The sequence below is a fragment of the Mesoplodon mirus genome (genome assembly GCF_964341445.2).
Source record: "Mesoplodon mirus genome assembly, chromosome: 15".
Classification (NCBI taxonomy): Eukaryota; Metazoa; Chordata; class Mammalia; order Artiodactyla; family Ziphiidae; genus Mesoplodon; species Mesoplodon mirus.
Genome location: NC_138991.1, coordinates 74078482 through 74091912, shown reverse-complemented (window position 1 = coordinate 74091912; position 13431 = coordinate 74078482). Strand labels below are relative to the sequence as shown.

At 36.8% G+C, this 13431-nt stretch overlaps 1 protein-coding gene across 2 annotated transcripts in view; it reads right to left on the bottom strand.

Moving 5' to 3' along the window:
• Nucleotides 1–13431, bottom strand: part of PLCB1 (phospholipase C beta 1) — a 692285-nt gene that overhangs the window by 59424 nt on the left and 619430 nt on the right. The window contains exon 32 of one of the 2 annotated variants that reach the window (XM_082644420.1): nucleotides 3564–3690. The exons of the other annotated variant lie outside the window; for it this stretch is intronic. Coding sequence (XP_082500546.1) covers nucleotides 3595–3690 — 96 coding nt within the window. The 3' untranslated portion in view covers nucleotides 3564–3594. The remainder of the gene's footprint in view (nucleotides 1–3563; nucleotides 3691–13431) is intronic. 2 annotated transcript variants of the gene reach the window in all.

The following is a 13431-nucleotide window of genomic DNA, read 5'->3' as shown; positions in this document are numbered from 1 at the left end:
ACCTCAATCCCGATGCTTCACACAGAGGAGCAGTGCATGTTCAGCAGGTAGGGAAAAAGGTTGTGTCAAATCCTTTTAACCCACCCATGCGGGCACCACCACGCCTCAGAGTCCCCCCTCTGCTTGGCAGTGCTTTCCCGCTGGATGCGGTGAACACAGAAAACAGCTGCCCACCTCTCAAGTACAGGCTTCCTGGAGTTAAGGTCTGTTTTCACTGGGCTGGAAATTTTCTAACATCTAGTCCTGAGAGATGTTCTTCTCCCAGATGTTTGTTAAAAACAAGTGATTTTGAGAAACTTGAACATCCTGCCTATGATGGTTAATTCCTTTGCTCCTGTGACCAGTTTGGAGGCTAAATCCCTGGCAAGATTTGGTCATGATCTTGTGGAGGCTGGGGTGTGCCACCAGCAAACAAAACAGGCTTTGTTATATGTGACAGGTGTCTACCCCTTCTCACCACTCAGAGACCTGCCTCCTTCAACAGAGAGGATGGGAGTCTCTCCACTCTACATATGAGTGTACTGAGGCATAGACGGTGGACCCTTATTGCTTGCCTGCCCACGAAATATGAGAAAGTGATCTCACACCCCTGACAATTAGATCACAAAATCATAGCTTCTGATATTTACTGAGAAAACTGAAGGATACAAAACATGGGGTCTCCAAGGTTTGGCACTTCTTGTATGACTTTAGTAAAGTAATTAACCTTTAAAAACTTTAGTTCCCTCAACTACACAATGGCAAGAATAAGATGACACATGTAATGTGCTTAGAAGGTGCTTGTCAACATAGTAAGTACTCAGTAAATGCTAGTTGTTCTTGCTTTTATTATTTAAGTGTCAGGAAAAAAAAGTTAATGTCCTTCTATGGCCTTGAATTGCTCTTTATTTGTTTTACAGATTGTAGGAACTGTGGTTTTCATTCATTTGTACTCCCTATTGAAATAGGTATAGCTTAGAATAAAGCAAGCACTTAATACTTGACATAAAGTTATGATTTTCCAAAGCTATACCATTAGCATTTTTAGAAATTGGTCATTTTATTTATTTATTTATTTTTATTACCATTATTTTTTAATTGGTCATTTTATAGCTCTTTACCTAAAGGTTAATACATATGCACAATGAGCAAACATCCCTTTTTTTAAAATCTTGCTCTACAATAACTTGTATTTATTAAAAAATAGAAGTTACCAGGGTTAAAAGTATGACTAAGCTGTTCAGCTTCACATATTAATCTTTAGTTGATAACAAGGAATATATTTTCATCCCTGAAGGTTTGCATTCACAAATTTAAAAATGTGAAATTTCAAGTATTTATATGATGAGTATTCTTGGGATCAATTTTTTAGTAAAAACTCATTCTTTTCTGGCAAATGTGCGATGGCTTTATGTACAATTAATTTTTATTCATTCATTTTGTTTTCAGCTTTAGTCTATCAATGGAGATGTTTAAGGTGTGGAAGGAACCTTTGGGGAAATATTAAATATGGTATGAAATATACTTTCCATACACCGCTATAAAAGAAGAATATTTGTTCTTTTTCAAATACAAAATAGTGCAATTATTTATTTTTTTTCTACTTTAGCAATGAGACCTATTTTTCCATGGAAAATGTGAAATTGGTTTATTTTTATGTTGTCTTTTTATATGTGGGAAGCTAAAGGGGTCAAACTAACTATGTGACTAAAGAATTTTTTATAATGTCCAGGTATTGTGGGAATATCTATCTTTTGAAATAATTTTTTGCTAAGTAGGAAGGTCAGTTGACATTCTGAACGGAAAACAAGTTGTGAACCAGCCTTCACAAGCCTGATGGAGTACAGTGACACAAATGTAACCTTTACGTCTCTACTGCATTTGTTTCGAAAGACAAAACCCAAGTCATGTGTCTGAGCTCCACTGTCATTTAACTCTTCTGAGAGAATTCAATACTCTATCTGGGTTGTTAAATGTTTCACAATAACTCTCAAAAATACGGGACAGGAACAGCAAGGGCAGCAAAATATAATCCGCTGATTCTTATAATGGATGACTTAAAAGGTAGCCTAAACATTGATAGCCCAAAGAGGAAGACAGCTTCCAGGTCCCCCTGACGTCTTCCTGGGGAAATTGATAGTACTCGCCCCTCCTCCACCCCACCTTCCAATGTGAGTTTTATCACAAGGTCACCACAGGGACGAGATCATCACTGCTGGGAAGACATGGACAGAAGTCATAGCTAAAAGCTAAGGGCGTGGCTTAGCTCTCAAATGACATCCTCTGCTTCTCTTTCTAGTATAACAATCAACAGTACAAAATAAAAAGATATCAAAGGGTCAAGCTCTTGATTAGGCAAAAAAATTAAAATACAATAAAACACCATGAAGGCAGTTTAAAGCTTTTCCTTCCAGGTGCTCCAGCCAGGAGGAAGGAATGTACTAGATCCCTGCTGGTTAAATGTGGTCCCTGGAGATGTGGCATCCAGGACATTCCCTGGGAGTGAGTCAGAAATACAAATCTCAGGTGCCATCCAAACCTACTGAATCTGAATCTGTATTTTCATAAGATCGCCAGGTAATTCATTTTTTCATTCAAAATGAAAATAATTGAGCTAGAGCATCACTGTATGTGGCAATTGATATAAAGGATGAGAAATAACTTACACCTCTTTCTCAGTAAAATTGTTGTTTTCACTAATTCTTCAACATATTTCTGAAATGCAGTGCTTCACAAGTCAACAAGTGCTTGAAGACAAAAACATTATAAATCTCACTACAACCCTGTTTTCAATATATCAGAATAGAAGTTTTTTTTTTATAATCACTATAAAGCCTCTTTTCTCCCTGAAATATACACCCATTGCAATGGCATAGTCCAGTTTTCTTATTAGCAAAGGAATCCAATAGATTTCATGATATATTTCCTCTAGCAAGTTAAAGTCCTCTTTAATTTTCAAACTTCAATTTGCTCTAGCCAGCAGCCCCTGGCCCAAGCATCCCTATTGGTTAGATATTTTCAAGAGCTCTTGATTCTAGAGAATCAGGAACTCCTGAGCTATCCCCTTAACTCAAAATACTGTGTAGGAATACAATGACTTTTACTGTAGTTTTAAAAGGAGAGGAGTGGTAAATTGAGTGGAGTGAGTCAAGAAGACTCCCTGAGGGTTAATTTAATCTCACTGGATTTTAAGGTAATAAGATTGGAAACCAGTACTGTGAGAAGGAGGAATTTTAAAAATGTTTCAAAAGTGGAAATAATAGTGTGAGTGTAAGAGAGAAAGATCAAGGTCAAAGGGGAAGCCAGTTTAGCAAAGAGAGAAACAAAAAGACAAATGAAGAAGAAGAAAATATGGAAGAATGGAATTTATGTCAGGAGGAGAGAGAACAATGATGAAGCAATAAATACCTGAGGAAGGCACGTAAAGATGAGGGAGGCCTCACCCACCTGAACTATAGCAGGAAAAAGATGGGAATGTAAAGAGAAGGGGGGTGAAGAACAAAGGAGCAAGTCCACGATGCTTGTAAACCGGATGGCTACATGCCACCCTTCTCTCAAAAGCGACCCCTCCCATCCTGTCCTACCTGGCCGGAAGGACACCGGTCTCACTGGTCATCACTTGAGAGCTTGAGGGTTGGGGGGAGTAAAGTTGGGGGAAACAGAGGGATCCTCATGGCAAGTTTCCGACAAGAATGAGGAGGAACCGTCCCCCTGTGTGGAAAAAAAGGGAGGCTGTCATTTGTGTGACATTGAAACTGATTTCTGAGTCATCTTCTGTTTCAAATTATCTGTCTGGGAGTTCTCTTGGAGTGCCTTTTAGAAGGGAGATTTAAAACCTCAAGCTCCTTTATCTACTTCAGCATTTCCCATCAAAAATGCAATGGAATTGGCAATTGAATTCTCTTTCATTCTTCTCTACCTTTGTAAGAATTAGATGTTAAATATGATCACAACTACTACTTTTGAGAAATACTCCACAAAATCTCACTACTGTCAAGAAACCTGAGAAAAGACTGCACTGAGTCATGGACAGCAGTTGAACAATGCAGCCCAATGAGTCTGAGCTTAATGGCTTTACTTTTCTCTCTCCAAGAGAGAAAACTATTTTTTAACATACAAAATTAGTTTTGTTAGCCCTCGACATGTTTCATTCAAAAAATATGTATTGAACACCAACTACAAACCAGGAATTGCTCCTGGATGCTTAGAACTCAAGCACCAGTGAACAAAACAGTCAAAGCCCCTGCTATCATGGAGATTACATTCTAATGGGGAGGGACCAACGCTGAGTGACACACTTAAGAAAGAATTCAGTGACCTAATGAGGGGTGACAAATGCTATAAACACCAGAAAGTAGAGCAGAATAAAAGGGAAAGGAGATGCCAGGGATGGGAGAGTGGTGGAGGGTGGTGTAAACTTAATAGTGGTCATGGAAGGCCTTTTTAAGAAGACAGATTTGAGCAAAGACTTGAAAGACAGGAGAGAGTTGCCCAAGCATACACTTGGGCAATGAACATTCTGGGCAGAGGAAAGACTCTGTGCAATAACCCAAGGTGGCACTGTCCTGGCTTATTGGGGCCCAGCAGGGAGCCCAGGATGGCCTAAGCAGAGAATAGTTCAACGAGGAGATAAAGAGGGGCTGCAGCTGAGTGGGGTCAGATCATGTCAGACCTTGCAGACTTTTATTCTGAGAAATAAAAGAGCCATGGAAGGGTCTTGAAGAGAGGAGTGGACTGATTTATGTTCTCAAAGGATGACTCTGGCTGCCACGTTGGGAGTTGATTGTGAGTGGCCACATGTGGAAGCAGGCTATTTAGAAATCCAGGTGAGAGATGGCGGTGGCTTTGGCTAGGATGGTTTACCTGCAGTTGGCAGCTTAACAATTATAAAGATGTTCTAACTGCTTCATAATATTTTGCAAGTCCTAGGGTTGCTTTGATTCCATTGAAAACAAAGACCCCTGTAAAAAATTTAAGAATTAAAACAGCTCATTTTGTATTTCCCAAAACCTAGTGAAATCCTTTTCAACTAAAGCTAGAAGTTAACATAGTTCCTGTTTTCTGTATGTCACAAAAAACATTTACGTTCTGCTGGCTACTATCTTAGACATGATTTTCCATATACTTGCATGATTAACTAGGTCAAAATCTATTTTGATGCCCAAATGGTTAAACATTCTAAGATTCCCCCAAGTGTATCAAGTTGTGTGTTTGTGTGTGTGTGTGTGTGTGTGTGTGTGTGTGTGAAATGGCCACAGAGAATATGTAGTGGAGAATCTATCTAAACTAACAGAAATGTGATGAACTGTTTACTATTCTATCATAAATATTAGCAAAAGATAAAACCAACTCTATGGATAAAACTCTTTGAAATATTAAAATATTATTTGTCTTGGTTTCAACTACAAATTCAAATTCCTTGTCAAATTCAAAGATTATCCTCAGCAAATGATTATAATAAATGAAAAAGCTTGTGTCAATTGATTTTTTGTTGACAGAAAATGTATAATCAGGATTCTAAGTGGTAGATTTGTTACATTAATTTGGCTTTAGGCATAATACTGGAAAATAGAGAAATTGACTCTTGCTCTGAGAAATTGCTTTCCTATTTTGAACGGAAACTTTCTTCAGTATATGCCCTTTTGCATTAGACTTTTCTCTAGTCTCCACATACTGCTTCATCAAATATTTCAAAGCACTAATACATTTCCTCTTTGGATATTCTACAGGTAAATATTTCTCTTGGTTTGAGTTTGGCCATTCTTCCCCTTAAAATGTCTAAGGTCATAGAAAAATCTGATAGTGGTTTCCTGAGATCAATTAAATTTTTACATTTAATAATGTATTTGACTATTTTTGTTATGCTGGTTATACCAAAGCAGGGGTTTAAAAACAAACTAGAGATACATTTGGAACAAAACATCTAATGCGTGTTGGTAAAATTCATATAAGTTGTGCACAATGACAGCACACGGAGTATAAACAGAAGTAAATCCCAAAGGTTCTGTGGTCTATCCATGGTTGTGGACTTCCAGTTTATGATAGGAAGGCAGATGAAAGTCAATGAGATTGAAGTGCATCTCATCCTATCCCTGATGCTAAACTCAGTGCTTGTTGGGAAGACTCAACCCCATCAACACAAACACTGGCTACTCTAGCAGGTTGTGGGTATTGTCTTTGGATGCCCTCCCCTCCATCCAATACACCCATCACCATACTCCCGTATTTTCTCATCTTTAGGAAAGGAAAATAAAGACAAAAGAAGCGGAAAGAAAGTTAATAGGATGGAGAAAAGGGGGAGGAATCAATGGCATCCATGGGAATCTCAGTTCCCATTCTATTTAAATCTCAAACTCAGTTGTTTTGCACGGGCCAACAGATAACAGAAATCCATGAAGCAGCCTGGGGAATGTCCTGCAGGCCTAAGGAGCAGCCTCTTCTCTGCTCTAGAGATTTGTTTCCATGTTGGATCCCTATAATCATATAATCTAATTTTTAAAAAGAAAAAAAATTAATAAGAAAATTTCTGATTTAAAAATAATAGTGTGATGATTTTGTAATGTGCCACCTTGGCTAGGCTGGACATATGCCAGGGTTTCCTTCCTGTATGTTCCCAGTTAGAGTGGGTTACAAGGAAGACTCTCCCAAGAGTTGGAGGGCTGATGAGAGAGGCAGCAGCTACTTTGTAACACACATGCACTGTTGCTGATCTGTTGACTTGTCTTGTTGCGGTGAAGCAGCAACTGGGACTGTAATCACTTTTCCTTCTCCTTGGGTCTTCCTTTAGTTTTCCTGACTCCTGGGTCAGGTGCATTTGTGTGTGTGTGTGTGTGTGTATTTAGCTCTGTGACAGAATTTCAGCTTCTGCAGGTTATCCTAGTTGCCAAGCCCACGCATGGTCTTCTCTTCCAGACTGCCTGCCTGCCTGCCAGGGTCCAGCATTAGATAGAGAGATGGCCTTGTGGAGATTGCATAGCCTGCCCCCACAATTACATGAGCCAATTCCCTGTAACACACACACACATAATCTGTTACTGGCTCTGTTTCTCTAGTTGAACCCTGACTGATACAGATATTCAAATGATGTCCAAACTGACACTATGTGGGAATTTTATATTTCTGTTAATGGCTGGTTTGGTTATTTGGGCCATCTTTCTCACTGAAAACAACTAGAAAAGATGAACTTGATATTAAAAACTATATTCTTTAAAGAAACTAAGAATCACAAAAATTTAAAGAGTGATCAGGCCCAAACTCCAAGGAACATCAAACCTAGACAGGTAACAGGCAGGGAAGCTGCTTATGTCCTGACAGGCTTTTGCTAATGCTGGATATTTTGAATTCATCTTTTGACAGCCTTCTAGGATGAGGACAAAATTCAAAGCCTGTGGCTGGCCAGGAATGAGGAATCTCACAGGAAAATTTCCTTACTATAAGCTAGACACACAAATTGTAGATTTGAAAATAAACCAAATAGAACTTCTAGAATTACATACAATTCAAAAGCTATATATAATTAACTCAGTGGATGAGTGAAGTAGCAGTATAAACAAAGAATTAGGGAATTAAAATAAAGGTCAGAAAGAAAATTGTCCACAGGGTACCATAGAGAGGCAAAAAGATGGAGTATACTAGAATGAGTTAAAAGAGGAGATGGAATAAGAAGGTCCATTTTATTTTATATGTAAATAATGTGATGAAAAGAAATTTTTAGAAAGTGTGATAGAAGCCAATTTGCTGACACGATAGCTGAGTTTTTACAGAACTGATGAAAGCTATCCATCCAGCCACCTCAAATGCATATTTAGATACATTATAGAAATTTTCATAAAACATAAGAAAAAATTCTAAATGCAAGCAAAGGAGTAAAAATACAAGTTATCACCAAAAGAATTACACTAAGAGTCAGAATTAGCTTCTCAATAACAAGAGAGACCAAAGGACAGTAGAATCTCATCTTCAATGTGCTAAAAGAAAATAGCTGCCAACCTAAAATTTTATACCCAGTGAAAATATCATTCCAGAATAAAGGTAAATTAAAGACATTTTCAGAAAGAAATCAAAACAAACAAACCAAAAAACCCAAGGAGTTTATCAACAGTAGACTGTATAAAAGGAACTTCCAAAGGATGTAGAAGATAATGATCCCAAATGGATGACCTGAGACACAAGAAAGAATATCTAGCTAAGAAGCTTGTGAATGAACGCTGCCTGTATAATATAGAATAATAATGTCTTATGGGTTTAGAAATCTATAGAATTAAAGTAAATTTCAAAAATAAATCAAGAGGAGAAAAACGGAGTTAAAAAACTGTTTTAATATTTGAGTATTGCCTGAAGGAAATCAAGCATGTGTAAGTTTTACTTTCAAGAAAATAGTGAATGACTATATATTTTTTTAAGGCAATTCTTCACACTGAAACAAAGGAAAAGGAAATTTCTTACACACACAAACAAAAAAGCAAACCAATGGGTAGGTCAGCCAAGACTTGACAAAGAGTAAAACATAAAAGGTAAGCAGCCAGTTAGCACTCTTTGGTCTGGCTTTTAAGAGAGGGTCCAATGGTTGTTGGCAGGGAGAATGCACATTTCCCCATCAAGCAGCAGAGGATTAGAGGAGGCTCAAATGAATCATGGAAAAGAGAAGCATCTACTTTAAATCCCCAAGGTAGTCTCTTTCTCCCTGAGCACTGGGAAGGCAGGAGTGAAATAGCTGCATTTAGGGTTCTGTCTCAGGACCCAGCGGTGGGTCTGACAAGACTAACTTCATGCAGAGGGATGAGTCACTCATCCTGTTACAAAGATGTCGGCAGGGAAAGGAGGAAGATCAGTCTATATTCCCCTGGTGGAGGAAAAAATAAAGCCAGTAGCTACATGATGAAACGTTTTTTGGGTAGAAATTAAAATGCCCTAAAGCTTCTTGGAATTCTCTCTTGCTGATGAGCTACATTAAAACAGAAAATGTGTGTGCTAAGAAGCATTAAAGACAAATTAAATGTCAGAGAAAAAGTAAATTACAGATTTATCGACTGTTTTATGAGGTTATGGAGATGGTTCGTTAAAAAGTCCCCTCAAAAGATGATTCTTCTTGTAATGAGAGCCCGTAGCTGCAAAGTGATCAATAGGCATTGGAATAATCACAGCAGATTCAGAGAAACTCCTGATTAACGATGTTTCAACATGTTAAAATAAATCTCTTTGAAGTGTTCAGGAAAAAGGCAGAACATCCTTTTTATAATGAATTGATTCGGAGTTGAACACAACCACAAAATGTGTGTTTCTTTGCAGTGGCAGTTGGGTCCTTCAGTTTTTTCTAACATCATCTGTACATATAAACCCTTTCCTATTGGCTTTGGCAAACCCAGGTATGGAAATCCCAAGGACACCACTTATGTCACTGAGTTGAAAGACTGGTTAGAGTTTATTGAGTTCATCTTAAGATCTCTGAAGCTATGGATTTCATAGCTTTGAACAAAGCTGAAAACAGCATACACTCAGGGAGTGAATCAAATATCTCACTGCTAAGAAATATGCAACTGAACATTTCTCCAGGATTTAGAACTCTACTGAAAAGGAGCTGAGTATTCCCTTTTAAGGACTTTATAAATTTCAGTGGGACTTATGTACAGGAATTCATGACATAATTTTATGTCAAATTGAGAGCCAAAATGTTTATCTATTGTATAAGTTGCCTCTAAGGATCACCTACTTCCAATTTCTTCAACTCCTTTAAAAATTACATACAAAAGGAAAAGACTCACTGAATCTCTTTTTGAATGGGAAAACTGGACTCTACACATAAACTTTCACATTGTGGGGCTGGTCTAATTTGGTCCCCTACCAAATACAGACCAGCAGGATGGAAGTTCTTCATCCATGCGTGTAAATGAAATGGACTTTTAACCTGGTTTTGATTGAGGCACATTGTTCTGTTCTGTAGTATGATGGTAAAAACGTTTGGAACTTGAGTTAATCCTTCCAGATCATAAGTATGGTTGAGTAAAAAGCTACTCTTTCAATTAATCTACATCCGTTAACTTGCTCTAAATCTAGCCAGAACTCCTTGCCACTGAAGAACTATTGTGTTTCACCAATTGGATTTTCACATTTCTTTGGTTAAAAATTGTTTTTATACTTGTTTGTTCACTTTTAAACAAACAAGTTGTGTGGTTACCAAATGCTAGGAAAATCACACAGATTGTGATTGGGGTTCAGGACAACTGCAAATAGTGACACTAGGAGAAAACAGGAATGGAAAAAGAGCACCCTCTTGTTTAACATGAGGTTAGGAACATAAAACACATGATCACATTAATTAGAATAAGTGGATAAAGAGGAAGTAAACATTATAATTGATAGTAAGGTGAAAGACACTGATGAATGGGAAGAGACATGATGCCATATAGTGTATGTTTTTGCCATAAGTGAAAAATTAGCCTTTCTTGGTTTCTAGTTAAAAACTGTGTATCCCACCTACAAAACACTTGAAGGAGGAACTTTATTCCCCTCAGCAACTTCTGGCAAAGTTTGGCATGCTTTCCTCTTCATAAGAAGATTGCAACTAACTTTAATATTACCTACTACAGTGTCAACTCAATTTCCTTGTCCAACATTGAGTGATGGAACAGTTCATAAATTTCTAGATGTCATAAAATCACCCCATCTTCTCATCCTTCTGACTGAATGGAACTCACTCAGTTAACCTCTTTTATAGATACTGCTGGTCATTCATTTCCCTGAGTTGGTCTTCTTTCTATTTTGTTTCTACTTTTGTTAATTTCCCTCATATCTATGTCAGGCTTCAAAGGCTACTCCAATACTGATGTGAAGAGGGATTATTTCGAAGCAGTGCTGTTCTATTTCTGGTCCACATCCAGTAATTATTGGAGCACAGATAACTGCTCTGCTAGCCTGGCCTTTCATTTGCTCAGTTTGCCATCCCATGTTTTAGTTTTTCTCCACATGACCTACACTTGATCTTATTGTTTTACTTCACTGTTTATTATTGCTCTTTCTGGTCACGGTCATTTCCCTTTATTAGCCACTGTGTCTTACAATATTAACAGTCATGGTTTCTTATTATATTATTAAAGTCATGGTTCCAAAGCACAAAATGTTTAGGCCGTGAAGAAAACCTCTCAATAAATGCTTTAGTTTGACGTGGAACCAACAATCTTCAAGGGCAACCTTCAAATCCAGACACAATAAGATGGTCATTAAAAGCAGCCTCGTAGGTGAAGACCAAAGAGAAATCATTGTGGTACCTATTTACACTCAAAAATAAAGGCAACAGAATGACTAAAAATTCATAGAAACACTTCAGATCTCTTTCTCAGGGGCCAAAAAAGAAATGGAAAATTGCTATACATATGGTAGGGTGCACACTGTTAATTACCTACCCAACTGTTATCTCTCCTCTAGTTTTTTGATAAGAAAACATCAGTTTTGTTCAGGTACCTGGTGATCTTGGAATTGAAGAGAAGGTGAAATCCCTCTACCCTTTTGAGTAAGTCTTAATTACTCTAAGCCAATCATGAAAATTACATTCTTATGCTCATAATTGGTTTAGAAATGGACATGGACACAATTCTAGCCAGTGAGGGGAGGTCTATTGAGGAGATTTAGGAAAGTTTTCCTCAAACCTATAATCAGTTACAAGATGAAGACACTCCTTTTTCTGGCTTTGAATAGTTTTCTGTAAGGTTATGATGCATGGAGCTAAGGCAGCTGTATTGTGACTGCGGGTTTATGGCCTGGGGATGAAAGGCAATAAACTGAGATAACACTGTGGAAATTCTGAAAAATACCCTGATTCTTGATGAGGTTATTGAACCACTAAATTAACTATTCTTCAAGTTTCAATACCTCTGAACTTCCAGTAATGTGACTTACTAAATGATATTATTGCTTAAGCCAGTGTTAATTGGGTTTTCTGTAAAGCTGTTGCTGAATACACCCTGACTGATAAATTTTCCAACAGTTATTAGTTCTTCTAATGTTTGGTTATATCTAATGAAGAAATTTACTACTAAATTTGATTTTAATCATGGTGAGTTAGAGCAGTAACATAAAATCTTTGTAGGGTTATTTATACTGATATTTATGTAATTTAAACACATTTGTGATTACATTTTATTTATGAGTAAAGTAGCTGACATTTCTGGACAAAAATGAAAACAAAACAAAACTGTGTGGGAATAACAATATTTTCCAAAAGAGATGTTTTAGAAATATAAAAATTGGCTAATGAAATATCAACCATAAGCTAAGTATACCATACCAGTGTACAAAGTAAAGACAAATTGAAATTCAGACAACATGGATTGAAAATGTATGTATTTGAATATATCACTCATTATTCTTAAGGTGTTTCTGAAATTTCAGTCAAACCTGTATCTTTGGCTCCAAACCTTTGAGCATTTAAAAAGAAATCAATCCTAAATGGAGAATACTGCAAAGTCTAAAATTATGTTAAAATGTATTCTACCTTACTAGTGCATAATCAACTTGAGAGGGTGGCTAAGAATATTTAAATTGTATTTATAAAAAAACATAAAAAATGTATTTTTATATAAAAATTAAAAACATAATTTTTATTTATATAAAAAACAAAAATGAGCAGCATATCTCAATAATTATTAATTCTTAGATTTTCACTACTGTTTGAGAATCTATATTCCCAAGCCTAAAAACTTTGTGTTAAAAATATTAAATAAACATTCTGCCCAATAAGTAAGAGCAGAAACAACCACAAAAATATATTTTAAATTAGCCACAAGCAATCTATAAGAAGTATATTGAACAGACTATACAATGAAACAAAACTAACATTTGATCTTTGCAGAAATGTAATAGCAGTGACTTTTAGAGTAGATATTTTAAACTGCAGATGGAAGAACAGGAAAATGGAAAATCACGTTTTTCACAACAGAAAAATATTCAATGATGAATCAAAATGGATAGAATGATCTAAAACTGAGATTATGCTAACCTGAAAGTATTTGATTTACAGATATTCAGTTGGTTTAAAGTTAGTATTCATAGAATGATTGATTTTGACCAAATAAGCATAAGGTAATTTTAAAGTGGAGCCCCAATAAACTATTATGATGGGGGAAAAAGCATTTGTTTTTTTCTGGTTTATGAGAATATTTTGTTAGTTTAAAAACCAGGGTGACTTTGGTACAAGACATCCTCTGCTGGACAGAGTCTGCCACTACAATATTACATCATCTATTTAGAGCTGAAGAAACTTGTCTAATTTCTCTCTTTCCTGGTGGGGAGGTGGTAGTGGTGGTGGCGGGGGGAGGTGTGCTTTAAAAATATCTATGCCTGAGCTACATCCCAAACCAAATGAAACCAAATCTCAGGATCTGGGTTTCGTGCATTTGCAATTTTTAAAGATGACCGGTGATTGCTATCAAGATTTTTACCATCATTGAGAAAGTTACA